The sequence below is a fragment of the Lemur catta genome, chromosome 12, assembly GCF_020740605.2.
Source record: "Lemur catta isolate mLemCat1 chromosome 12, mLemCat1.pri, whole genome shotgun sequence".
Lineage (NCBI taxonomy): Eukaryota > Metazoa > Chordata > Mammalia > Primates > Lemuridae > Lemur > Lemur catta.
In genome coordinates this window covers 7,110,863-7,136,372 of record NC_059139.1, presented here as the reverse complement: position 1 = coordinate 7,136,372, position 25,510 = coordinate 7,110,863, and the positions used below count along the sequence as shown (strand labels likewise).

At 44.7% G+C, this 25,510-nt stretch overlaps 1 protein-coding gene across 3 annotated transcripts in view; it reads left to right on the top strand.

The window, feature by feature from the left end:
- Positions 1-25,510, top strand: part of CTNND2 (catenin delta 2) — an 818,722-nt gene that overhangs the window by 669,827 nt on the left and 123,385 nt on the right. For all 3 annotated transcript variants that reach the window (XM_045566311.1, XM_045566312.1, XM_045566310.1), the window contains one exon: positions 24,567-24,684. In XM_045566311.1, coding sequence (XP_045422267.1) covers positions 24,567-24,684 — 118 coding nt within the window. The remainder of the gene's footprint in view (positions 1-24,566; positions 24,685-25,510) is intronic.

The following is a 25,510-nucleotide window of genomic DNA, read 5'->3' as shown; positions in this document are numbered from 1 at the left end:
TGAAGATCTCCAGCTTACAAGCAGGATTCTTCTTGGTGGAAGGGAAACACATGCGCTGAGAGCCACAGAGGCAGGTGGAATGTGCCAGTTCAGAGACCTCACCTCCCACCACCGCCTGTGCGTTCAGGGTGAAGAGCTGCCCGCTGGAGTCTGCGCTGTGCAGTGCGTGCCTGGGTTCTGTTCCCCCCACTCTCTGTTCGCCCCACTCTCTTTTTCTTGTGTCTGGTTGGTCCTTAATTAACCAAGAACATTTGAAATAAATTTTAGTTGTTCCTTAGTTGGCCAAGGATATTTGAAATAAACGAGTAGAAAAGTCTTTATGTGCCATTCTGCTCTCACAGGCCTGCTTCCCTGGGTTAAGGACTTGTCATGTCACTGGATGGGGCTGTAGAGACATCCACGATGATTTCGAAGGCTGAGCGGGGTGAAGGCTGAGCGGGGCATCCTGTTCCCTGGCTCCTTCTCCATCACCCTCTGGGGCTATGATAAGAAATAGTGAGGAGTGGGGTCCCTGACCGCTGGCTGCTGACAGCGCTGCCGGGTCTCACAGGAAGCACAGGTGTGTCTGGGGTGCACAGAGGGGCGTCCGCACTTGGTCTCCTGCAGGGCATCCCGGAGCCCCTGGTTGCCTCTCTAGGATGGGATCTTCATCATTTCATAGTTGCTCCTTCTGGAAACAGAGTATTGGGAAGCTACTGAAAGTGAAAATCATTATTCCTTAAGTCTTTTCAGTGGGTTCTTGTTCTAAGCTGACAGAAACTGCTAGAAATACCCACTAGAAAGTTTTCCTACAGCAGAGAAAAGTCAAAGAGAGGACAGCCCCGTCCACGTTTCATGGTTGGACATGTTTTTGCCTCCAAAATGCTTAAGCGAGGAAGGAATATTTAGTAATAATACGGTGCAGATGGTTGACAGCCTTCCACACTGCATTTTCAGGACGCTGTGCTTTTCCATCTGTGTCGTAAATTCATTTTCAGTTTTTCAGTCTGCTAAGTAAAAGGACGGACGCCAGGACTTCAGAGTAACCCTATGTCCTTCATTATTGTTCCGGAGAGGTACAAGTACATCATTATTCCCATTAACAAGCACCAGACTGGGAAGGAAGATGTTGTGCGGCTGGTGCACTGACTGGAGCTAATGAATCCCAATAGCTAATTACACTTCTCTTAGGTAACTTATTACCAGAAAGTAGCTGCGTTAGCACAAAGATTTTATGTGAGAGTGGCTGTGCCCAGAAAGAGCCGGGCTGATTAATCACCCCCCATAATTCTCCGTAATAGTCCTGTCTGGACTTTCATGTCCAGGCCATCGTTCTTCCCGAGGTTACATGTTTTCTGCCCTTATTTTGGACCAACAGTGTAATTGCTAATTGCGGGCTAATTTATACAAACAAACGAGGCCAACTGAAAGCATTGTCACTATTACTGGTAGTTACTGCTCACAGAGTTATTTTGTCCAAGTTTGGGTCAGGTGGTTGGAGCAAATCAAGCTTGCTACAAAAAAATGATGATTTCAGGTGAGCAAAAGCATCCTGTCCTTTAAAGGCCTGCCAGGAGGTGTGGCGTGTGGCCCATGGCATTGCTCAGGGTCTGCCGGGGCCAGAAGGGCAGCATTTCTTCATAACGAGTATGAAAGCAGAGCTGATGAGTTTCTTCCTAAGACATAAAGGAACTTTACTTATTTCTCCTCTGCAGGCAGCACTGTCATCCTGACTAGCAAACATGATTAAATGTCATTTGTCCTTGACCCTTGTCACTCCCAAGCAGCTGAAAGAGGCCGGCACTTTCCGAATCAGATGGAGCTGCGTGTCCTCAGCAGAACCCGCAGTAAGAGGCTCACAAGGGACCTGCTGCCAGGGCTTATTAGGATTTTCCAGGGTTCATTCGTATTTGAGGGGAGATCACTGAGGCAGATTAGGCTCCTGTTTCTCTCAAGCACCAGCTGGGATCCGCTGTGAGCTCAGATGGAAACTTGGGAAGGCAACCTGTCTGAGCACCTCCCGCCCCACGGGGGCCCAATGGTGACGACAGGTCAGAAAAGCAGCGCCAAATCACCGTGTGGCCCCCAGGGACAGGGACACTATTGGAGAAAGGGTCTTCTTACCTCACCTGGCCTGTGAGCTTCCTCCTCCTCCTTGAAAACGTGTTGAACTATGAAGACTCTGATTCAGGTGAAGCCCAAGGCCAAGGAGCACAATAAACCTCCACCCAGAACAGATCAACCTGGTGACTCTGAGCAGCGGCACAAAGGGGTCCCTCTACCCAGTGGGCACCTTCTATTCTGACTCCCTCATGAGCCCCCATCTCCCAGGCATTCCCTTCCCTACTCTTCTCTTTCATTTAGAAAAAAATGTGGATAAAACTTACATAATGTAAAATTAACCATTTAAAAATGAACAACTCAGTGGCATTGAGGATATTCAAAATGTAATGGAAACTCTACATAGTTCCAAAATACTTTCATCACCCCAAAAGGAAACCCCACACCCAGTAAGCAGTTACTGCCCCTCCCCCTCTCCCAGAGCTCTGTGTCTGGATGTTCCTGTTCTGTGTATTTCATACAAATAGAATCATGGGATACATGCCTTTATGGCTGGCGTCTTTCATGTAGCATAAGGTATTCAGGGTCCATCCATGTGGTAGCATGTTTTAGTACTTCCTTCCTTTTTATGGCTGAATAATATTCCATTGTGTGGATATAGTGCATTTTGTGTGTGCACTCACCAAATTGATGGACAGTTGGGCTTTGTCCACTGTTTGGTTGGCTATTGTGAATAATACTGCTATTAATATGCATATACAGGTAATTGGGTACCTGTTTTCAATTCTTTTGGGTATGTACCTAGGAGCAGAGTTGCTGGATTGTATGATAACTCTATGCATAGCTTTTTGAAGAGCTGCCAACTGGTTTCGTACGTCTATCTCCATCACCTCTTCTGGTCTAGACTCCTGTTTTTCTCACATTATCTTCCTTTTCTTTTGTCCCGTCATTCCAGAGAAGTTTTTCTCCCACTGCTGTATTACTATGGCCTTTGTCTTTATAGCACTCTGCCTGAGTGCTTAAAAGAAAGGTACCACATGATTGTTGTAGTTTTAAAACTCTGAGCACTGGTGTCAACCTCTTTCAGCTACATGGACAAAGGTGGCCCAGCCCTCCACGTGGCATATGGGGCCCTCTGCCCCTCGTTCCCCGTGTTTGCAATGCTGGCCTCCTCCCTGTTGCTCTATAGACCTGCACCCGTGACTCCCAGCACCGGAGAACTTTGTTCTCCCCTCTTTACCTTTATATCTCCGCTTAAAGGTCTCCTATTGAAGGACTCACTCAACCCTTTGTGCCCCAGGATGCAAGAAGGACGCCAGATGGGTCCTCAGAGGAAGCCGCAGCCAACAGGTCCAAGCAGGGACAACCAGGCTTTGGTCAGGCAGCCTGGACTGGAGCCAGAGGCAGTGGGGGCTCGGGCTACTTCCCCCCTGCCCGAGCCAACCCAGCCCTCTGTGGCCTCACCGCTGTCTCTTCACAGGCTTGAGCTAGGATTCAGGGGCCCAGGAAAAATACCCCTTTCCTCTCCCAAGGTCAGGACCAATTGAAAAATAAGACAAAGTGTAAACTAAGTAGTCTGCTTGCTGGTGAAAACGCTGAGTGGAGATCACAGCTTTCTAACTGCAGCCAAAAGGTAGGATAAGGATCTTCTCATGGAAGCCCCTTGCCTGTGTAGACCTGGATGGCTCCTGTAGGAAAGCCGGGATCTGAAGAGCTGACAGCCCCCCCCAACCAAGATCACTGCCTCCCCCGTCTCCGGGTGACCTGTTACAGATCAGCTCCCATGAATAATGTGTCTCAACCAATGGATGCCAGAGCTTCATCACACACCGAACAATTCACTCCTCCTGTTGGGGGCTCTCATGGGTTAAATTATGCCTCTTCCCCCAAAAATTCTTATTTTGAAGTTCTAACCCCAAGTCCTTTAGAAGGTGATCTTATTTGGAAATAGGATCATTGCTTGTACATTTAGTTTAGATGAGGCCATTAGGGTGCATCCCAATCCAATATGACTGGTGTCATTATAAAAAGGGGAAATCCGGACATAGAGGCACACACACGGGGAGAGCTCCGCACCATGTGAAGATGCAGGCAGAGATCAAGGCAGTCCTTCTGCAAGCCAAAGAACACCAAAGATTGCCAGCCAACCACCAGAAGTGAGGACAGAGGTATAGAATATATTTTTGTTCACAATGCTCAGAAGGAGCCAAGCCTGCCGACCCCTTGATCTTGAACTTCTAGCATCCAGAACAGTGAGACAATAAACTTCTGTTGCTTAAGCCACACAGTTTGCAGTAGTTTGTTACAGCAGCCCCAGCAAACTAATGCAGGGGAGAAAGTATGTGGGAACGTTAGGAAAGATGAAGCCAGGAAAAGACATTCACTTCCTCCTAAAGCTATTGGGGCATTAGCCAAATTAATATAATATAATAGCCCTCTGTGCACAGCACTACCTTCTTTGCAGTTTTTGCTCTTAATCCCTTTGCCTTTTGCTCAGACTCATGTGCCTGGGTGAGAAAAAGTCAAAGGGGAAAGAGGAGAGGGGTCTTGACTGCTGGTCTGGCCCTTGTGTGCATTACAGACTGCCTCATCCAGTCCTCCCGATACACAAGGCCACTTTGCTGGTGGAGGAACTGAGATCAAGAAGGTTACATGGACTGCCCAAAGCCAGGCAGATAATAAAAAATTTTAAACTTGACACCAAAGCTTTTCTACTACATCAGCCTGTCTTATGGAATATAAAATACTTCTATCTTTTAGAAATAAGTAACAATATTTATAAACATTGTATTACACAAAATCAGGACCTGCCAAGGTAGGGGTGTGGAGCAATTCCTGGTGTGCTCCTCTTTCTGGCTCTTCAGGAATCCCCATTGTGTTCAACCGCAAGCTCTCTTCCTTGAAATTCCTGTAACATGCTTGAGATAAGAGTGTTATCTGGTCTGTTTCTAATTTCTTTGTGGAATAGAGCTAAAGAAAGAGCAGGCAGTAGGAGGCTGTTCTATTGCTGGCTTTCAATTTTATATCCTTTCTGTGGCTAGAGTACATTAGGATTGGCATCGTTTAGTCCCTCTGTCTCCTTTTCATTCTAGCAAGTTATCATCTCTTTGACAGGTTCTTAGACTGTTTTGTGCTGCTATAACAGAATACCACAGGCTGGGTAATTTATAAAGAACAGATTTTTTTCCCTTACAGTTCTGGGGGCCTGAGGAGTCCCAGGTCAAGGGGCTGGCATCTGGTGAGGGCCTTCTTGCTGGGTCATCCCATGGCAGAAAGCAGACGGTGGGAGGGCAAGAGAGAGCAAGAGGGACCTGAACTCGGTTTTATAACAAACCCAGTTCCATGAAAAGAGCATTAATCCATTCATAATGGCGGAGCCCTCATTACCCAATCACCTCTTACAGGTCCCGTTTCTCAACACTGTTGCATTGCAGATTCAGTACCCAACACACGGCCTTTGGGGGACACATTCAAACCATAGCAGCGAGCAAAGAAATCATTTGCAAACAGCCGTGCATATTCATTCACAGAGCAAAATGGGCCATGGATGAATAAGTGGAACCTTCAAGGGCTGCCTGCTGCCAGCCTGGGATCCCATGTACAGACGCAGCTGACTGGGGGCACCTGTCTGGTTTCTTCTAACCCTATTTAGAGTTTTTCCTCCCTTTATCAGCTTGCATGGCTACCTGTTCTTCCCACAGCTTGCTCCTTGCATATTCAAACTCAATCTATTCGAAGGCAATCTTTATTAGATCTACAACTACTCTTAGAATAATTAAGCATCCTCAGAGGGATGCCTTCCAGTGACTGGAGTCTCTAGCTTCTAGCTTTAGCTCCTTTACTCACCAAGAACCATCAAGAGGGAACTCTGAGCACTTAGGAAAGAGGTAAAGTCAATCACTTTAAACATGCAATTATCATTAATTACTCTGACCTTTCCTAGTATTGTGTGCACTAACACTTTACAAAATGAAAAAATAACAGTATTGCATGCGTGTGGTTTAAGGAGCAATCACAAGATACGAAACGAATAAAATGAGTGTTCCTCCCTCCTTCACCCTTCCAACCCGAAGGTAAATTGGTTAACTGTTCTTTGTGTGTATTTCCAGGAAGGATTTTTTTTGGCAAATCTGGTATGTAACACTTTCAGTCTATCTACATGTTCTCTCTAACACTATACAAAGATGGATTCTCCTGTACATTGCATGAGCTTTTGGCACAGACTGTTTTTCCAGATCCCTCTTTCCATTGCATGTCCCAAGTGACAATGATAGTTGTTTTGTAGCTGGGAATGCATGAGCTGCCTTCTTCCCTTTCTTCCCATGTGAGTTTGGCATCACACCAGGAACTGGAAGAGTTGGCAAATATAGATACAGATGTCTGCTCAATGCTTAGTTCTAGAGAATCATTATTTGATTGTTACGAATAAGTTTGAACTTTAATTTATTACCACATATAATGTTAGAAAACAACTTAGCACTTGGTTTGCAAAAACAATTATTAGAATGTAATCAGAGAGCATTGCATTCACATTAATCAATAGAAAATGATAAATAAATAAACCAGATAATGTGTTTACTTTTTTTTCTTTTGAGATAAAATCATTCAAAGAAGAGCTCGGAAGTACTTTGAGGACAGTCTTGTGAACACACTTCCTGAAACTGTCCCTTTCCCCTGGACAGGTTGACAGAGGCAGGAGATTATCATGTTTTCCTTGGATACCAATTTATGCCCACCTGTGATGAAAAAAATAGTCTGCCCTCCTGTGGTAGGTCAGACCCTCAATGATGTCCATGTACTAATCCCCCAAAACCTGTAAATTTGTTATGTTACATGGCAAGGGAAAATTACGGTTGCAGATGGAATTAAGGTTGCTAATAAGTTGACCTTTAAGTAAGGAGGTTATCCTGGATCATTTGAGTGGACCTGTGTAATCACAAGTATTCTTACATGTGGAAGAAGGCAGAAGAGTAAGTGACGGGTGATGCCATGTGAGACAGACTCACCCGGCTTTGAAGATGGGGCAAGCAGCAGTGAGCCAAGGAAGAAGGTAGAAGCTGCAAAGGGCAGGAAAGACTCTCCTCTAGAGCCTCCAGAAGGATCACAGCCAACACCTTGATTTTAGCCCAGTGGACCCATTCCTGACTTCTGTTCTCCCGAAGTGTAAGGCAATAAGTTTGCATTTTATGCCACTAAGTTTGTGGTAGTTTGTTACAGCAGCAGTAGGAACCTAGCACAGCCCCTCAAGCTTTGCTAGTAATGCAATCAAGGACGCAGGTACCCCAGGCACAGGGAGGCAGGCAGAGGCCTATACTGCCACCGCAGCACCCATGTCCTCCCAGCTGGGTCAGGACACACACACACACCCAGTTTTACATGTGGCCTCACAGAATTGTGTGCATTCATGTCACTTACAGAGAGGGAGCCTGTGGGTGACAGAATGATGGTTCCCCCAAGATGTCTATACCCTAATCCCTACAACCTACGAATATATTACCTTACCTGGAAAAAGAGGCTTTGCAGATGTGGTTAAGGTTAAGGGCCTTGAGATGGGGAGATTGTTGAAGATTATCCCAGTGAGTCAACTCTAATCACATGAGCCCTTAAAAGCAGAGAATGTTCTCTGGCTAGAGTCAGAGAGATGCAACAGAGGGAAAAGCCAAAGATATCCCAAGCATAAAGGATTCAATGTGCCATGGCTGGCTTTGAACATGGAGAAAGTGGAATGCAGCCAAGGAATATAGAAGCCTCTAGAAGCTTGGAAAAGTCCTCAGCTGACAGCCAGTCAGGACACAGGGACTTTAGTCCTACAACCACAAGGAGCTGAATTCTGCCAATAAGCTGAATAAGTAAAGGAAATATTTCCCCCTAGAGCCTCCAAAAAGGAATCTAGCCCTGCTGACACCTTGATGTTAGCCCTGGAGACCCTGGAGTGGAGGATTCACGCTGCACTGTACCTTTTGAAAGAGTCACTGTGGCCACTGTGTGGAGCTTCCCGGGGAGCTGAGGGATGATGGCAGAAGCAGAGAGAACATGTTAAAAGACGAGATGGTGGTGGCATGAACGAGGCAGTGGCCATGGAGGAAGATTCTGGAAATGCTTTGAAGCTGCAGCTGATTTGATGTGTGATTGATTGAACGTAGTTGTGTGGGGAAGAGGAGGGTCTAGGATGAACGACACACATCTGTCCCCTGAGTTCTGCAGGGTTTTGGTGAATAACAACATAATCACTGAGAAAACCCCCGAAGCAGGTCCCAGCTAGCACCACTGCTCTTTTTCCTCATTTCAGTCTTGTCTCCTTTTTCCCCTTTGCTTTTTTCATTTTATCCTCTTCTGCATCTCTTAATTACTGTGGCCACAAATATACTTAGCAAAGGCTTTTTTCATGCTTCCTATTCCTGTTCCGTTCATCACCAGTTTAATTCAGTGTCTCCATGGCGAAGAACAACCACACACACACACACAAAAGTCTAACAGCCTTTGTTCATTCAGGCTGCTATAACAAAATACCTTAGATTGAGTAATTTATGATCAATGGAAATTTACTGCTCACAGTTCTGGAGGCTGGGAAGTCCAAGGTCAAGGTGCCAACAGCTTCAGTGTCCCATGAGGGCTGCTCTCTGCTTCTTGCTGGGTCCTCACATGGCAGAAGGGGTGAGTAGGCTCCCTCAGGAATCTTTTATAAAGGCACTAATCCCATTCATGGGGCCCCTACCTCTTTTATTTTTTTTAACACTTCTCATAGCTTGGGAGGCCCCACCTCTTAATGTCATCCCCTCGGCGGGGTAGGTTTCAACATATGAGTTTTGGGGGACATACAAATATTGAGACCATAGCAGTGACCAACACTAATTTCAAGGTAGGTATCTCCACCCACCACTGTGATACGGGCCAGATGGACAGCAGGGCCAAGGCTGTGGCCGGTCTGCTTGCGACTGCATGTGACCCACACCTCGCTGCATGGTGGTTGGTCAATGCCGATGGAGTGTCAGTCATGGGCACACTATCCTGTAGTTGTGTCCCTGTGGTAAAAAAGATAGGGAACCATTGCTCTAAGACAGCAGTGATCCTAAATTTCTTTGGAGTTGGAATTCCCTAAAACTATATATTTGATTTTTAGCAACATTCTGTAAAAATATTCCACGGTGAATATTTGTGATTAAAATTAAAATGTTACCCTGTATTTCTTGGAGAATTTTGGCAAATTATTAGATTAAATGAAGTCATTTAATCACTGTACTACTAGTCTGGTATCTAGTGCATTTGTATGATATATAAGGATCCTCTCCCTGCATCCATTTTCCACAAAAATTGCATCTACTCTTTCTGTAACTGCTTTTTTCATTACGAATCAACAGATCTCTAAAACTTTTCCATATTAGTATTAATACGTAGAGAAGGATTGATAAGTAATTATATGAAGATGAGCCTTAGAAAAATCTTATATTTCTAGATTCTGTTTTCTAGATTATTTCTGTGGGGCGTTGGTACCTTGACATTTCTCCCATGAGGTCATTTTATATAGTTTGGACCAGAGTTCTAAGAATCGTTACTATTTACAAGGAGCAGTGAAACCCGAACAACGGTTCTGCCCTGGGCTGACGGTGGAGGGCACACATCTTCTCTTTTGTTTTCTAGTTATTCTCAGGGCGGCCACCAAACTGGTTAACTACACGGTTCTTAAATAAAACCTTAACACTCGCTCGAAACAGAAAGAGTGACACACGCACTATAAGGGAGTAAAAGTCCTTTCATTGCAGCACGTATTTAATGTCCATCCTCGTAGACGACGGACCTAACTCTTCATGGCCAATTTGTGACCAGTTTTTAATGATGCTCTGTGGCTCCTCAAAGTGTCTTTGCTAGTTGACCTTCCTATGTCGCTTTGTAATTCTTGGATTTTTGAGTCATTACTCCCTTCGTGTCTAAGGCAATAAAAGGAAATCGTGCACCCAGCGGTGCCATTATCCTGTACTCACGCTGCGTGCCAGCCACCTGGTGGTAGTAAACCAAGACAAGCCACTCTTAGGTGTTACCTAGAGTGGGTGAGAAGCTCGTTTAGCTCACCATACTTGCAACGAGAGGCATCTAAAAATCCTGATGACTGCATCTCATCTTGTCATTCAGAGCATCTAAAATGCCCACATATGAAGACAAAAAAAAAGAAGTTTATCTAAAATTTTTGAAATGCTTTAGCCAGAAATGCTAAAATGAACATTTATGAAAAATATTTTGGTGAGGTTTTTTGGGTTTCTTTTGTTTTGTTTTCTTATGTGAGTGTAGTAGTTTTGCAATGCTGCTGTGACAAGTTATCGCAGACTTAGTGGCTTAGGGCATCACAAATGAATTACGTCAGAGTTCTGTACATCACGGTGGCCACCACTGGGCTTTCACTGGGATACTCTGGGAAGAACCTATTTCCAGGCTTATTCAGGTTGTTGGCCAACTCAGTTCCTTGCAGTAGACTGACGGCCCCGTTTCCTTGCAGGCTGCTGGCCAGGAGTTGTTCTCAGATTCTGGAGGCCACCATGTCCCTGGCTCGTGGCTCCCTTCCTCCTTCTTTCCTCATCTCTCTTGCTCCCTCTTCAGCCACATCTCAGTCTGACTCTTCTGCCTTCCTCGTCTGCTTTTAAGCATTCATGTGATTACATTGAGCTCAGCAGGACAATCCAGGGTAATTTTCCTACCTTAAAGGCAACTGATTGGTAACCCTCATTCCATGTGCAAAGCCCCTTCCCAGCAGTGCCTGGATTAGTATTTGATTGAACACCCAGAGGGCAGGAATCTTGGAGGGATGTCTTCAGAATTCTCCCTGCCACAATGAAGGAAAACGAGTGCAGTCATGACAATAGTGGAGGCAGACAGACTGTACAGGTGCCACGGCAGCTTTGATTTTAAAATGCAAAGGCTCTTTGAGCTGCTGCTACTGACTTTTCCAACATTATTCCTAAGTAGCAATTAAGACCAGTGCATAAACTTGAAATACTTTATTGGTACTTCTCTCTACAGAAGCTGGCCCCTGCTTTCTTATAATGTCTTCCAGAAATTTCTGGAGGAAATTTTAAAATGTATTTTATTAATTAAGATTAAATATGTATCCTTCTCCCTTTCTGAAAAAAAAGACCAAGTGATCTTAGTTTTACTGTTTTCTGTATATTTTTGTTATATTAAGTATATTTGTATTCTTACAGTTTTTCTTCCTTCCTTCCATCCCCCACCACCTCCACACTAGATAATTTTATTCTAAAACAAAGAGAGTGGTCCACAGCATTCTTGGCAATCAGTAACCAAAAATTTCATTTGTTTCCAGAGTATGGTATTCACCTAGCTAGAGCTACGCAATAATCTCTGGCCAAGTTAATTGGGGTCTGGATTTTCTACCATTTATGATATTCTTTGGCCCAAGTAAAAGATTACTAAGTGGGTTGTCAAAACTTCCAAATTCATGAGGTAGGAATTAGCAGAGATGGAGACATTTCTAAGAGATGAAAGGAAAGTTGGTTTTTATTTTTAATCACATCTTTCCAATCTGGACATGGCGCTTAAGCCATTTTGATCCAACCACTGTTTCTACTTGCATTTTTGCCACAAATTTAAGGAACTTTTCTCCAGGGAAGAAATGTAAGAAGACTGCCTTAGTCAGTTGCCATAACAAAGTATAATAGGCTAGGTAGCTTATAAACAACAGACATGCATTTCTGGCAGTTCTGGAGGCTGGGACTCTGAGGTCAGGGTGCCGGCCCAGTTGGGTTCTGGTGTGGGTCCTCTTCCCTGTCACAGGTGACTGACTTCTCCCATGTCTTTCACAGCAGAAAGAGGGGTGGAGAGCACTCTGGGCCCTCTTTTATGAGGACATTAACCCCATGCATGAGGGCCTTTATGCTTATGGTCTTAATCACCTCCCAAAGGCCCCACCTCCTAATACCATCACGTTGGGGATTAGAATTTCAACATGTGCATTTGGGGGGACACAAACACTCAGTCTATAACAGAGACCAAAAACAGGAGAGGGGGATGGATACCTCCAGAAGGAAGCAGCTGGAGCAGCAGAATGGCAGAGGCCTTCTGTTTCTTCTTGCCTACTTTGTGGCTCCGTATTGTAGTCACTTAACCCCACCAGGCAGGGCAGGGACAGTGGACATTGTGCTTAGGGAAATGTGGGTGGTTACAGTCCAACTGTGACTCTCCAGATAAAACAACATTGGGGGGTGGGGAGGTTGGAGAATTGCACAAAAGAAGAGGATAAGACACAAGAGTGTCTGCAGTTCCTTGTCTCTTTCAGTTTTTTGGTGGTGGTTATTTGTATTCAATATGCTGTTGGCCAACGATCAAAGCAATCGTGAAAACAAGAGATACACCTCAAGGAAAACTTACCGTCTAGATAAGTGAGCTTTTAATAGTCACATTGATTCCCAGCTTTAATAAGCCTTTGAAGTACAATTTGTTAAATTTTCCTGCAAGTAAATAAGTTGGAAGATTACATGACTGCATATGGGGAATTAGGTGATGAAGTGCAATGAAAGTTAGAAAGGTTGTTTTAATCATAACTATTAATAATCCAACACATAATGCCAAAGCTTGAAAGTCTTCAAGCCCACAATCTGACATTTAAAAGGCAGGTAGCCAATTACCTATAATCCCTTATTAGTCTGTTTTGTTCTCCTACTTCTTAGAAGATGGAGGACTCAAAAGACAAGGAATTGGATTGCATAGGTATTGTTCATTATTTATTTAGCCACATCATATACTCATTTTCCCGGAAGCCACCTGCTTGCTGAAGGGAATATTGCGTCTCTATTCTCAGTGTTTCTTGCATGTTAATTATATACATTTTAAAGCCAGGTTTTATGACTTGTCATCGGAAATCAAGTCTGATTGACCAGGAATAATTTGGTTTAACAGAGAAAGAAGAAAACTCTGGTTTGCACTCATTTTTTAACTTAATTTGCATTTCTACCCATGATGCTATTGTTGCATTTGTAATTGGGCCGTGGCAGGCAAGTCATTTAGCAAGCGTGGAAATCCTTGCTCCAGTGGAGCTATAATGGGTGGACTTGATGGGAAGTCGAGGTGCCAGCACGCAGGTTGGATGTGGGGGGCTTCTGATGTGTGATGCAACCACAAATGTGCTAGAGTCAAAGTTTGGGGGTGTTGGAATATAGGGCAGGTGGGCCTTAGCCCAGGGGATTGGACCACAAGGCACTACTCCAAGCTCAAGAAGTGGTCTGGTTGCCCAGAACTCAAGGCCTGGGATACAGCTCACAGCCCAAGTACGACAAGTTAGGCAGGAGCCACTGTGAACGGCGTGTGAGTGTTTGTGGAGCACAAAGGACCACACGCACAATTAGACTCGCAGTTAATGGTTTTAGCCACACAGCATCCACCCTTTTTTTCCCTCTGATTTCCTTGTAATTTAGCCCAATGGGAAACTTTCAGCAGACATTTCATAGAGCAGTTAACTCTGTGGCAACCATCAATTTTAATTGGAATCATGTAGCTAAAACCCTAGGTAGTACTTGACAGCTGAGAGGGTATCTTTTAACTCAGGTATTTCTGGTTTCGCGCTGGGCTTCTCTGGAACAATGTTCCCTGATGCATGGCTAACTCCAGAAGGCATGGATCCAGGCAGTCTTAAACAGGGGCAGTGTTTAATAGTCAATGACAGAGGAACTCATCTGCCTCTTTCTGATGGTTTTTATTTATGAGTGGGTGCGGGGGAGTGGGGGCTGAAGGTAGCGACCACCCCTTTGAGTGCAGAACAGCAGCAGCATTCTCGGCTGGCCCCAGTAGGTAGCTGGTCTTTAGCCACTGAAGCATTCTGTCCCTGCAGCTCAGCAAAGCAATTACCAAGCCATCATTGTCCTGATTTATAAAGAAATTGCCTTCCTTGGGAGAAGACAGTAAGGTGCATAGTAATCCAAACAGCAAGACTGTGCTAATCTTTAAAAAAAAAAAATTAGAGTACCTAATTTCTTTGGAAATCGTTCTGACTTGGCTGTGATGAGGGACCAGCTTTAAAAACATGTACATAGACAGAGACATCAAGAGGTTTTCAAGTGAATTCAGCCTCCCATTATTCCTACCCAATGAAAGTTTACGGAGGTGTGGCTAATCCTAATACTGGTAACACTGCTTGGTACTTGTGGTTGGTGTTGCAGATAATGTTCTGGGAATTGTCTTAACATAATGAGGCTGCCCTGCAGACTGCACTCAAGCAGGGCTAGGAAGCTGCCTCATTTCTCTCCTTTATAATCCAGTGTACTCATTTTTCAGGCCATACAGAATACCAACTACAGCACTTTCTGTTCTCTGAAAGCTGTGAAGACTGAGGTTTCCAGGGGCCTCTTCTGGCAGAAGTGAAAGCTGTCACCCAAGCAGGAAAGCAATGGGGACCGAGCTGATACCTGCAAATTTGGTGGCAGTCTTGTAGCTAGAGGTCAGGGATAGGGCAAAATACGTTAAAGCAGTGCACTTTTGTCTCAGAAAGTGCATCATCACGACATCACATCAGCGTTTCCTACGCAGAGGGCCTGAGCATGCTCTGAGCTGCATGCAGCGGTAGCCTGGCCTTGCAGAGTCGAGGGCAGGTGTTTCACATGCCCCCACCTCACTCCTACACACACGTGCTCCTAGGGAGAATTTTGATTCTCTTATATATGTGGCATTTTGGTCTTGAGCAAAGCAATACAATTATTTGATTATCTACAAATATCTTCTTGAAACTTACATGAACCCACGACCAGATGCGCCATTTTGCAGAGAGGGAGTGGGACGTGAAACACGAGGGATGATACAGAGAAGAATCCCATTTGCCCTTGAGCAAAACGAGCTGCAGGCTCTGTATTAGTTTCCTTTTGCTGCTGTAACAACCATGTGGTTGTTTGTGACTTAACACAACCTTGTGGTTGTTTGTGACTTAACACAACACAAATGTATTATCTCACAGTTTCTGTGGCTCAGAAGTTTGGACGCTGGCTTCACCAGTTTAAAGTCGAGGTAAGCTGCCCTTGGAGTGGCCTCTCTCCTCATTTCCTGTGGCTCCCCTGTATGTCAGAACCAGCAGCAGGGAGTTGAATCCTCGTTCCTGGGATCTGTCTGTCTTCCCTTCTCCTATATCTCTGAGAAAGCAGAGAATGTGTTCTGCTTTTAAGGCTCATATGATTAGATTGTGCCCACAGGGATAAGCCTGAGAAATCTCCCTATTTTAAGGTCCATAACCTTAATTTTATCTGCAAAGTGTTTTTTCCCTTGTAAGGTAACCTATTCACAGATTCCAGGGATTGGGGTCTAAACATCCTTGAGGGGCTGTTATTTGGCCTGCCACAGTCTGTCTTCTGGCCACAAAAGATTCACATCTACCCCACATACTTTCATTCCATCCCAAAGTTCCCAAAGATTCCATCCCATTGTAGCATTCACCCAACGTCCTAAATCTCTTCAGCTCAAAAGTCCAAAATCTGAATCATCTAAATCAGGAATGGGTGAAAAATCCATTAAGTGAAGCTCCTGGGGAACAATTTCCTCTCTGTCTGTGGACCTGTGAAAATAAAGAAAGGAGTTACCTGTTCCTAACATGCAGTACCGGGACAGAGAAAGTGTAACAATCATAGACAGTCCAGTTCAGAAAGGAGGGTATGGAAAATAAAATGGAGTCACAGCTTGTGAATCCAGCCCAGCAAACCCCATCAGGTTTCAAGGCCAGGAACTTACCCTATGTCATCCTCAGCTCTGCTCTCTGGGGAAGACGTCAGAAACAGGTGACACTGCAAATGCCTCTTCAATGACTTGAACTCAGCAGGCAAGTTGGGGAAGAGGTCTTGCTTCTGCCCACTCCTGGTTATCACCCAAATGTCAGACATTTTGACGGGCACATTGCTGCAGAGCTGCGAGAGGCAGGAGTGGAACCTCTGGTGATGGATTTCCCAGCTTTCACAGCAGCCTACCTGGGCTGCCCTGGAGCCAGATGTCAGGAAGGCCTTAGCACAGGTGATGCAGTTTGGTAAAAGAGCATTAACAAGATTCACCCTGGTCAACCATGAGCTAGGCATGGTTTTAGGAGGCACAGTGTGCTGGCTTGGGATACCAGGTTTAGTGCAAATGGAGAAGTCTGTGAATTGGCATTTGCCACAGAATGCCACCTCTGCCTATCAGGCCCTGTCCTCTGTTAATGCCTATGATGGCCTGTGGATCTCACCTGTGCACAGGTGTGCTTGGATTTGCACAAGCTGTTCACCTGGAACTGCCCCAAGCCCATGATGTAATTTAAGCCTTGCCCTTCAAATTTAAAAGTATATTTTTTAGTACTTTCCATTGAATTTGCATGGAATGCTTTCTTGCTGGAAACACATTTATTGCACTCTGCATCCTTATTTCTTAAGTTTGCAATGCATGACTTGCTGCTACAAATGTTAAGGAACATAACTGATGTCCAAATGTACACAATTACAACTTAAGGGAAGATTGCACTGAAACAGATGAAAGTAACATTTCCAGCGGTTTCAGCCTGTATTTGTTTTCTGTGGCACATCTAGGTGGCACTTCTAAGGAAAACTGGTTCCCAGATTCTTCATGCTGCTAGTTACACGCTGACAGTGTCATATTTAGTCACGGCGACTGTATTTCTGTTTACCTTGCTGGACTGTGACCTCCTGGAGGTCAAAAGCCCAGTATTCTCATCTTTTTATTCCAAGGCTTGGCATTGGTGTGGAAAAAGGAGGTGCCTAGTCAAGGTTGGTTGGTTTGTTGATTTGAACTTTCTCCCTGGAATGGTTCCTCCGGGTCCATCTGGCAAAGCCCATAACTCCTCCAAAATTTAGCTCAACGTACTTACGACAGCAAAAAATTAGAAATAACCTGAATGTTCGTTAATAGGTTAATAATTTTTAAAATTATGAATCATGACCTATTTACATTTGAGATACCAAAAGTCACCCAATGACTAAGGTAGGTCTATAGGTACCACTGAAAAAGTCAGTGATACACTTTTGAGGAATAAAAGCCAGTTGCCTGAGGGACCACTGTGGTATGAAACAAACATACTTACACAGTTTATTTATGAGTAGAAAATCATCTCCAATGATAAAAACCAAATGGTGACAGTGATCTCCTTGAGGGGAAGCAAAGGGTGTGGATTTTCACTTTTACTGAGATAGTTCCCCCATTTCTTAATATTTTTACATCAGTTTTTAGATTTTTAAAAACTGGATGACTAAAGTTGGCCAATGACACTGTGAAAACTTCCATTGTTTCCTTTCCACCCACTTGCACACCACACGCTCCACATGGCGTGGCGCCTGGTGCCTTTCTCCCTCGGACGGGAGGAGTCCAGTCGAGCCACAGCTCAGCTAACATTTGTTGAGCAGAAACTGGCCTGGGCCCGAACTCCTGCCTTGTGTTACTGCACGTCTCCTGTGTGTGATGTGCACGCCATTCCCAGCGCCGCCTCACAGATGTCCTCAAGGCAAGGAATGTGCCTTCACAACTAGGCAGCCCCAGCTGCAAGCACCACACCAGGTACACAAGAGAATCACCTTTGTTGACATTTTGAATGAGCCACTTGCTCCCTTTTTGCAGAGAAGCTACCAATCAAGAGGATGAGCCCTAGTGGTTTTGTGGTGGCAACTCCTCTGTGTTCAGAATAAAGAGGATGGGCAGACATGGCAGGGATCCTGCTGCCCTCAGCCCCTGCAGCCTCTGCACCTCGAGGGAGGGGACCTGGCTGGACGACTGTCACCGCATTGATGGCCAGCTGGAGTCAGCCGAGCCAGCTGGCCGGGAAGAAGACCCCTTGCTTCCCTGCCCCTAAACAGCGAAGAGGAGGGTTTCCCACATGGAAGGAAAGTATGGGCTCTAGGGACAGTGATTTTGGAACCCACAAATCTCCCAAGGCCTCTCATACATAGGAGAGCACAAGGCAGAGTTGCCATTTACCCACAGAAGCAAATACATCCAATTCCCAAAGCCCAAACTCTAGATTCAGGAAAGCAGCGTGCTACTCAAACCAAGGGCTGCCCAAACCACTTATTTTGATTAGAAGTTCTTAGACTTTTGGGGGGTCCTGGCCTCAGAATATGATGAAATTTCTGTGCCTTTATCGCAGAAAAAAGAAACGCATTTAATGTACACATAAAAATATACAAAACTTTGAACCAAATATCGGGTTCAGGGCACCCTCCTGAATCCTGTAACAGCTTCAGATGAGAATCTAGGGCAGGGGTTAATCATACCACTGACCTCTTCTCTCTATAGCTTCGAGTAAGAATGGGCTTTATATTTTTAAAACTGTGTTGAAAAAGGAAGAGGAGGAAAAGAAGCATGACGAAGACCCTACGTGGCCCCTAAAGCCTAAAATATTTACCCTCCAGCCCTTTTCATCACATTGTTAACCTCTGATTTAGATGTTCATGGATAGAAAGACCTCTTTAAAATTTAGTGTTTTTGGAGGAGGCGGAAGTGAGCACACTTCATGGGAGAAAAGCAGGACTGGGGCAGTTTCCCATGCCCAGGCTTACTCAGGTCAGATAATTTACGATAAATTCATCAGTTGCTGGGTAGGTGATTAGAGGGATGTCCAAGAAGTTAAGATGATCCATATTCATAGTCTACTTAGACCTCCCGTCACACATTCAGTGTTGTTTCCAGACATCCACAGGTGACTATTGGCAGCCTGTGGCCCCTGGTCTAAATGCCATCCCTGCTGGGTGTGGGGCCACCATGCCCTGTCCTATTAGGAAGACCCAACCAAGTATCGTTCAGAGCCTTCCTGTTACATAGCACACAGTAGACAGTCACGTTGCTTCCTGGTCATTCATTAATATTTCAACTCTCTACTGCTGAGTTTCCTACTATGGGCTAAGACGGAGGCTCTCGCAGTCTGGTGTGTGTAGCATCACATGGGGAGCAGTGGAACACACTGAGTCTTGAGCCCATCGAAGCAGCAGAAGGACCTGGGCCTTTGTATTTTTATCAAGTTCCAAAGATGATTCTGATGCAGCAGAGGTTTGAGAACCACTGGGCTAAGCATGTGTTCGGTGTTAGGGAAACACACACTGAGTTAGGTCCTCACGGAGCCCAGCTGTCTAGAGCAGGTTTCTCAACCTGACACTGTCGGCGTTCTCTGTTGTGGGGGCCTGTCCTGAACCTTGTAGGGTGATGAGGAGCGGCGCTGGCCACCTCTACCCACTAGATGCCACTAACACCCCACAACACTCACCCAGTCATGACAAACAAACATGTCCCCAGACACCTAGATGTTGTTAAATGTTTTGTGGGGACAAAATTGCCCTGGTTAAGAACTACCTGGTTAAGAGCATCGTGTGCTCTTTCCCTCAGTATTTAATCAGCGAGTTCCTGTTGTGAGCTGCACAGTGGGTAGTAAGGGGCAAATGACCAAATATGTTGATCCCCCCTCCTGCCTCCCAATGTCATGTGAGACGAGCCTCGAGCATCAAGTTTAACAGATGCTCTAAAAGGATCTTTGCCTGGAGCTACAAAGGAGGGAGCGGAGGGGCCGAGGCAAGGCTTAGCCAGTGGCCTTGCACTGATTGAGCCCTGACAGCTGAGACTGTTGGAGTCAATGGCTTTGATATGGAACGAAGGACGTTCCAGGGGGAGGGGTCAGTGTGGCCTGGGAACCCCAGAGAGACTTCCTGTATCCTTGGTGGAGCATCTGGAGGCTCTCAGCTCTGCCCTAGGGTCCTGGGTATTCCCAGATTCAGGTCTGGCACCCTGGTCTGTGTCATCATCTCTGGTTGTGGCTTCTGCCTCTCCCCCTGCCTGCCCTGCTGGGTTGGCATCAATGCCATACTAAGCATGTGGCTTCACACTTCAGCTTGGCCTTGGGACTATCTGTATTCCTTGAAATAAGCTCAGCTCTGCTCTTGGACACCCTCTAGGCAGCCCAGCTTCATCTCTCAAACCAATATAGTCTCAGGAACACAGACCCTGCATCTCTGCAGGGCCTGGGCTCTGCTGATTATGAATTGGGAGATGGATGCAGGAGCTCAGTGAGCACCTGCCCAGAGAGGTGGGGCCACCTGCTGGGCATGAGTGATTATAGCTGGGTGTGAACCCAGGGCTCGAGGGCATGGGGTGGGCTGGGTGTGAGATGATGCCAGTGGAGGCCAGATCATAAAGGCCAAGGAGCAGGTCGGATGGAGGGGAGAGGAGGTAACAAGACACAGGAAGAGAAACTAGACTTGAACCAGCGCATGAAAGCTCTTCCTCTGAGCCTAGGAGTGTAGGTGGGTGTGGAACTTGAGAATATCTGATTGGCTGCAGGCAGCAAAATTGTGCAGTTCTGTCCAGCACCCAATCGATACTAAGAACAGTCATAAGAAAGTTCATATCTCAAGCTGAACCATTTTACTCTACATGCTATGCACTACCTTCAATTGTCTTTTCTTTCTTTGCAAATCAAGACTGCCCTGAATAATCCAGGATGGGGGTTGTAGGGGCAGAACACAAACCACAGCAGAAGAAGCCTGTATTCAAATGGTGGAACAAACACCTGGTACTTACACTGTGAGCACAGAGGTAAATCGGTCATGGCGTAGACATGCCCCTGGTTTCCTGAATCCCACTATAATGGAAAAGCTGAATGCACAAGTAATAGCCAACTATGCGTCAGGCACTCAGCTGAGTGCTAGGTGTACACATAAGCCTAAATAATTCCCATACAAAATCAGTGGTGATCAATAACAGAGATCAATGCCAGAGCTAAGGGGCTGTGAAGGGAGAGACTAATGACAATCTCCTGCCTTGGTTTTCTCTGTGGTTTGATCACTGGTATCCAGGCCATCTGAAGCAGACACACATCTTTCGTCTCACAGTCACTCTCTTGAGTTGAACATATGGTTTAAGTTCTTCGCTGAATCCTATGAGAACACTATGTGTTGAATTTTTTTTAAATTACATGCAGCCAGTGATGGAGGCTCAAAGAAATGAGATGTCAGATAGCACTTAAGACAGGAAAGGAAGCAGTTTAGCTAGTTGCCTTGGAATGAAAGATTGATCTTTTAATTGAAAGATATAAAAATAAATTGTTTCATTTTCATCTATTAGATAAAAAGATTATAGAATCTACTTTAAGCAGAAACTTCCAAATGACATATCAACTGACAATTCAATCACGATTATAGATTATTTCTAAGGATTAGATATTATACACATCTTTGTGCCTTTAACAAGTAATCTACAGGTGTTTAATACTATGTTTATGCATAGAATTTTGCTGCATCAGTTTCAAGCCAAACATGGAAATCGTGTCCCACGTGACGGGCAGAAGATGGTTGGCTTGTTGTCAAACACTTACTCAGGACCATGATTACAACTAACCATTCAGTGATCAACACAGAAGGTTATTGGGGGTTTTATTTTTAAACAGTGACTCCTGCTACTAAGTTTCATAGTAAAATATGTAGACACCAAAATTTCAGCCATGTTAAAGTTGTGACGCTTATAGCTTTATAATGTGCTGCTAACAGGATTATAATATTTTAATCATAAGCTGACATGACTTTACCTTGACATGTTGATCAAAAGTCTTAAATAACAACAACAATAAAAAGCTGAAATACCGTAATTGAATGAATAAATCTTGTGTTTGGGGGGAAGAGGGAGGAATAGGAAACCCTATTCTTCTCCAAAGTGAAAACCAAAGATTCCCTTAAGATATTTCATGTATTCAGGAATTGATTAAAACTGGAAACCCAAGCCCAAAGGCCTGTAGGAAACCATTACCCATTGAAAAGAGATAGTATGTATAAAAAATATATATTGAGCTTCAACGTACCTGCTGACACGTGATAACTCCTTTCTCTGCTCCATATCACAGGTGTGTGCTTGTGTGTGTATATGTGTGTGTGCCTCAGTCACTCCTCTTCTCTGCCAGGACCTTAAGTTATTCATCTTTCTCATTTTTCAATATCTTATGCATTTTAATATAGTCACCAATCAATACCTTTTTAAATTTGGGGAGAGACTGAATTAGATTCAGATAGAAACTAGAATAAAGAAAAATGCTGAGATTAATATTGACAACTTCTAATGTTGATTGAGGTGTTCATTCCACTTACTTCCTGTTGGTTGGTCCTGCACATTTATTGATTACCAGTGAGATCAGGGCTGATCATTAGGAAGTGTATTCGTGAATCAGAAGGCAGCCCGCCTCCATCATAAGGACATTCTAGGGCAGGACTGAGCACATCAGTCAGAAGCGAGTGCGGGATGTTTTGGACTGGGGTGTGCATGACCTATCCCTTGCTTTCAAGCCCGAATTCCGTAATTCTACCCTTGGAAATACAGTCTGCTTTGCCAACCCATAAAGAGTCGCACATAAATCACACATTGCCTTTTAGTGTTCTTCTGGCCAAAGAGATCTGGTTGGAATTTTTGACAAACTTATTATTTTAATAACTTCAGAGCTCAACCTGGTAAAAATCATTTCAAGGAGAAATGGTCTAAAATGCTCTTTTCAAAGGGCCATCCTTCTAGTCTAAAATAACACCAATCTGCCTCTTACCACTTTTTTTCCCAGCAGAAAGTTAGTTCTTCCCTCACCCCCGACCAGACCAGAGATTGTGTCAGAAACAAAGGTCGGCCACCAACAGGTGGAATTTAGAAAATTTTACACAAAAATGCTGTCAATATTTGCCTAGTTACATTATCTATGAAACTGAGAAATTTTGTTTATATTTGAAGATCAGTAAATGCCAAAAATACTAATTTGAATTGAATAACCTTTCCCAGCGATGCATGAAAACGCTGATAGATCCTACTTTAACACGTCCTACGGAACTTTTTAGATATCCAAGAAAACATTTATGTTCAGTAGCACTTCAGCGTTAGGCCTATTTTATTTTATTTTAATTCTTAACAAGCCAGCCCACCCATGTTTCCCATGAGACCTGAGCCTGCTGTCCCTTCCTTCGCTGACCCGGGCTTCCTCCCAGCTCCCCCACTCTCGAGCAGTGTGGCCCTGGGCAGCCGCTCAGGCTCGGTTTGCTCATCTGTGAAACAGAATTAAGTACAACAGCAACAGATGATTTGCAAAGGCAGTGAGCGTGTCTGTGTCGATGACAGCGGGCTGGAGATTCCTTCTGTTCAGCTTCTCCAGGCTCTGTGCAGGCTCAGGGATTCCTGGGATCTGCCCCACGGCTGGCCCAGCAGTCAGCAAAGAACACCACCCTCCCCAACCACACCCTCCCAGGGCATAAGAATAATCCTGTCTTTTTACACATCCTCAATATCTGCATCACCAAGGACAAGCAAGTTATATGACTGCACCCAGACTCTCTGAGTGGGAGACTCCAGCAATCTGTACTTCACATGCCCCCCTGGGGATGCTGACAGTCCCAAAATTTGAGAACCACTGCCCTCCTGGTCTCTCTGTCCCAGGCTGGAGTGCAGTGGTGCAATCATAGCTTACTGCAGCCTGGAACTTCTGGGCTTAGGCATCCCTCCCACCTCAACCTCCCTGGTAGCCAGGACTACAGGTGCACCCCCATACCCGCCTATTTTTTCTTTTTTTAAATTATTTTTTGTAGCGACAGAGGTTTTGCTATATTGCCCAGACTGGTCTCAAACTCCTGGCCTTGAGTGATCCTCCAACCTCAGCCTCCCAAAGGGCTGGGAGTACAGGCTGGGGTGAGCCACTGCACCCAGCTGCCCTCTTTTTCTGTCATTCTCCTCAACAGTCTCTAAATTCTTTCAATCCCTATGTACTTTCCATTAACTCAGCACCTCCATCCTCCAGCCTTCACAGGCCGTGTTGTCTATCATCAGTCACTGCAAATTCACTACTGCAACCAAGTTCTACCGTGGGTAGGAGAGGAAGCACATACTCTCAGGTGGTGGAGTAACTAGCACCCCGAAGATTCACCTTTGGCTAGGATTATCTGGAGTCTGTGTAGCCACGCAGTCCCTCACAGCAGGCCCCTTCTGTTGCCTTAGCTCACCTTGTGCCAGTACAAGAAAGCTCAGAGCAACACCTTCCCGTAAAGGTGCCAGGCACATCCCGGTAACTCAATTGTCACAGAAACCCATAACTATGTCCTTAAAATATATTCCTGGGAATCTACTTCTGGCTGGGTCAAGACAGGTATATTTTTGCCACAGATGAATTTAGATCTCTAAAATATTTCAGTAAGTCACAACCTCTATCTTTGAAAATGTTTCAGACTTCTCAAAGAAGAAGAATCCTTTGAATCAAAAAGCTTTTGATCGTAAATGAAGTAACCCTTGAGGGCTGTCGGGAAGTCTTCCATTCTCAGCGGTCACAGGACTCGGACAGATCACGTCTTAGGAATTCTGCATTGGCCGTTTCAGAAGTTGCCTGAAACTGTGCCTTCTCCAATGCTGATGTGTTGATAAGCTACACACGTGATAAACATTCTGGAAAAGCAAAAAACAAAACAAGCCAAAAAAGCGTGTTCGTGTTCGCTAAGACTATGAAAGGAGACCGGCGTGGCAGGATGTTCTTGAGGTGACAACTGCAGAGATTGCTGACGTGGCCTTTTGCTTTGCAGGAATGTCAGTTCGGCTGGAGAGGAGGCCCGCAGGAGGATGCGAGAGTGTGACGGGCTCACGGATGCCTTGCTGTACGTGATCCAGTCTGCGCTGGGGAGCAGTGAGATCGATAGCAAGGTTCGTTGTATTTGCATAGATAAAGCGTGTTCGAGAATAAAGACGCCCGTGGGACTACACAACAGCTAACAGTAATGGATAGCTAAGGCAGTGTTTCGTACTTTCCTTCTGAACTCTATCTTGGTTTCCTTATAAGAATCCAACATTTTCTAGGCAGGACTTCTGGAAATAGGTAGCTGATTTTTAATTAGCAATGAGTAAAAATTTAGATTGTTTTTAAGTTACTCAAACCACAGGTGTTCCGGATGAGTGTATAAACTTTTGCATACCACATTGCTCACAAGCTTCTAGATTTTATTTAATACAGTCCACTTTTAGAAGAAAAAAGGATGTTAAAACTACCTAAGATTTGAATAATCCTATATTGTTCCGAGTTAGCCTTTTAACAACTGTTCATTATATTAAATGCTGTTTACAAAGGCCTGCAAGAACTAAATAAATGTCACAATGCTTAATAAATGAGCTACCGACATGTTAAATCATCAATGCCTAGCCAGTGTTTTAGTTCATAGGCCAAAATAGAACTGGGTGGGGTTTTCTAATGTTTGAGCTATTTTGTCTTAATTAAATTAGTTATGATGCATTCTAAATATAAATAACTATTGTAAACACAAACTTTACCAATACTTTTAAAGTAATACACATAATAAATGTGATATTTTAATAAAGGTTTCTCAAGAGCCGCGCTTATTGCCCTTTGGGGCTGAATTATTGTTTGTTTTGGGACTGTCCTATGCCTTATAGGATGTTTAGCAGGATCCCTGTCCTCCACCGACTGGACACTGGTAACAGCCTCTTCTTGTTGTAACAAACAGAAATGTCTTCA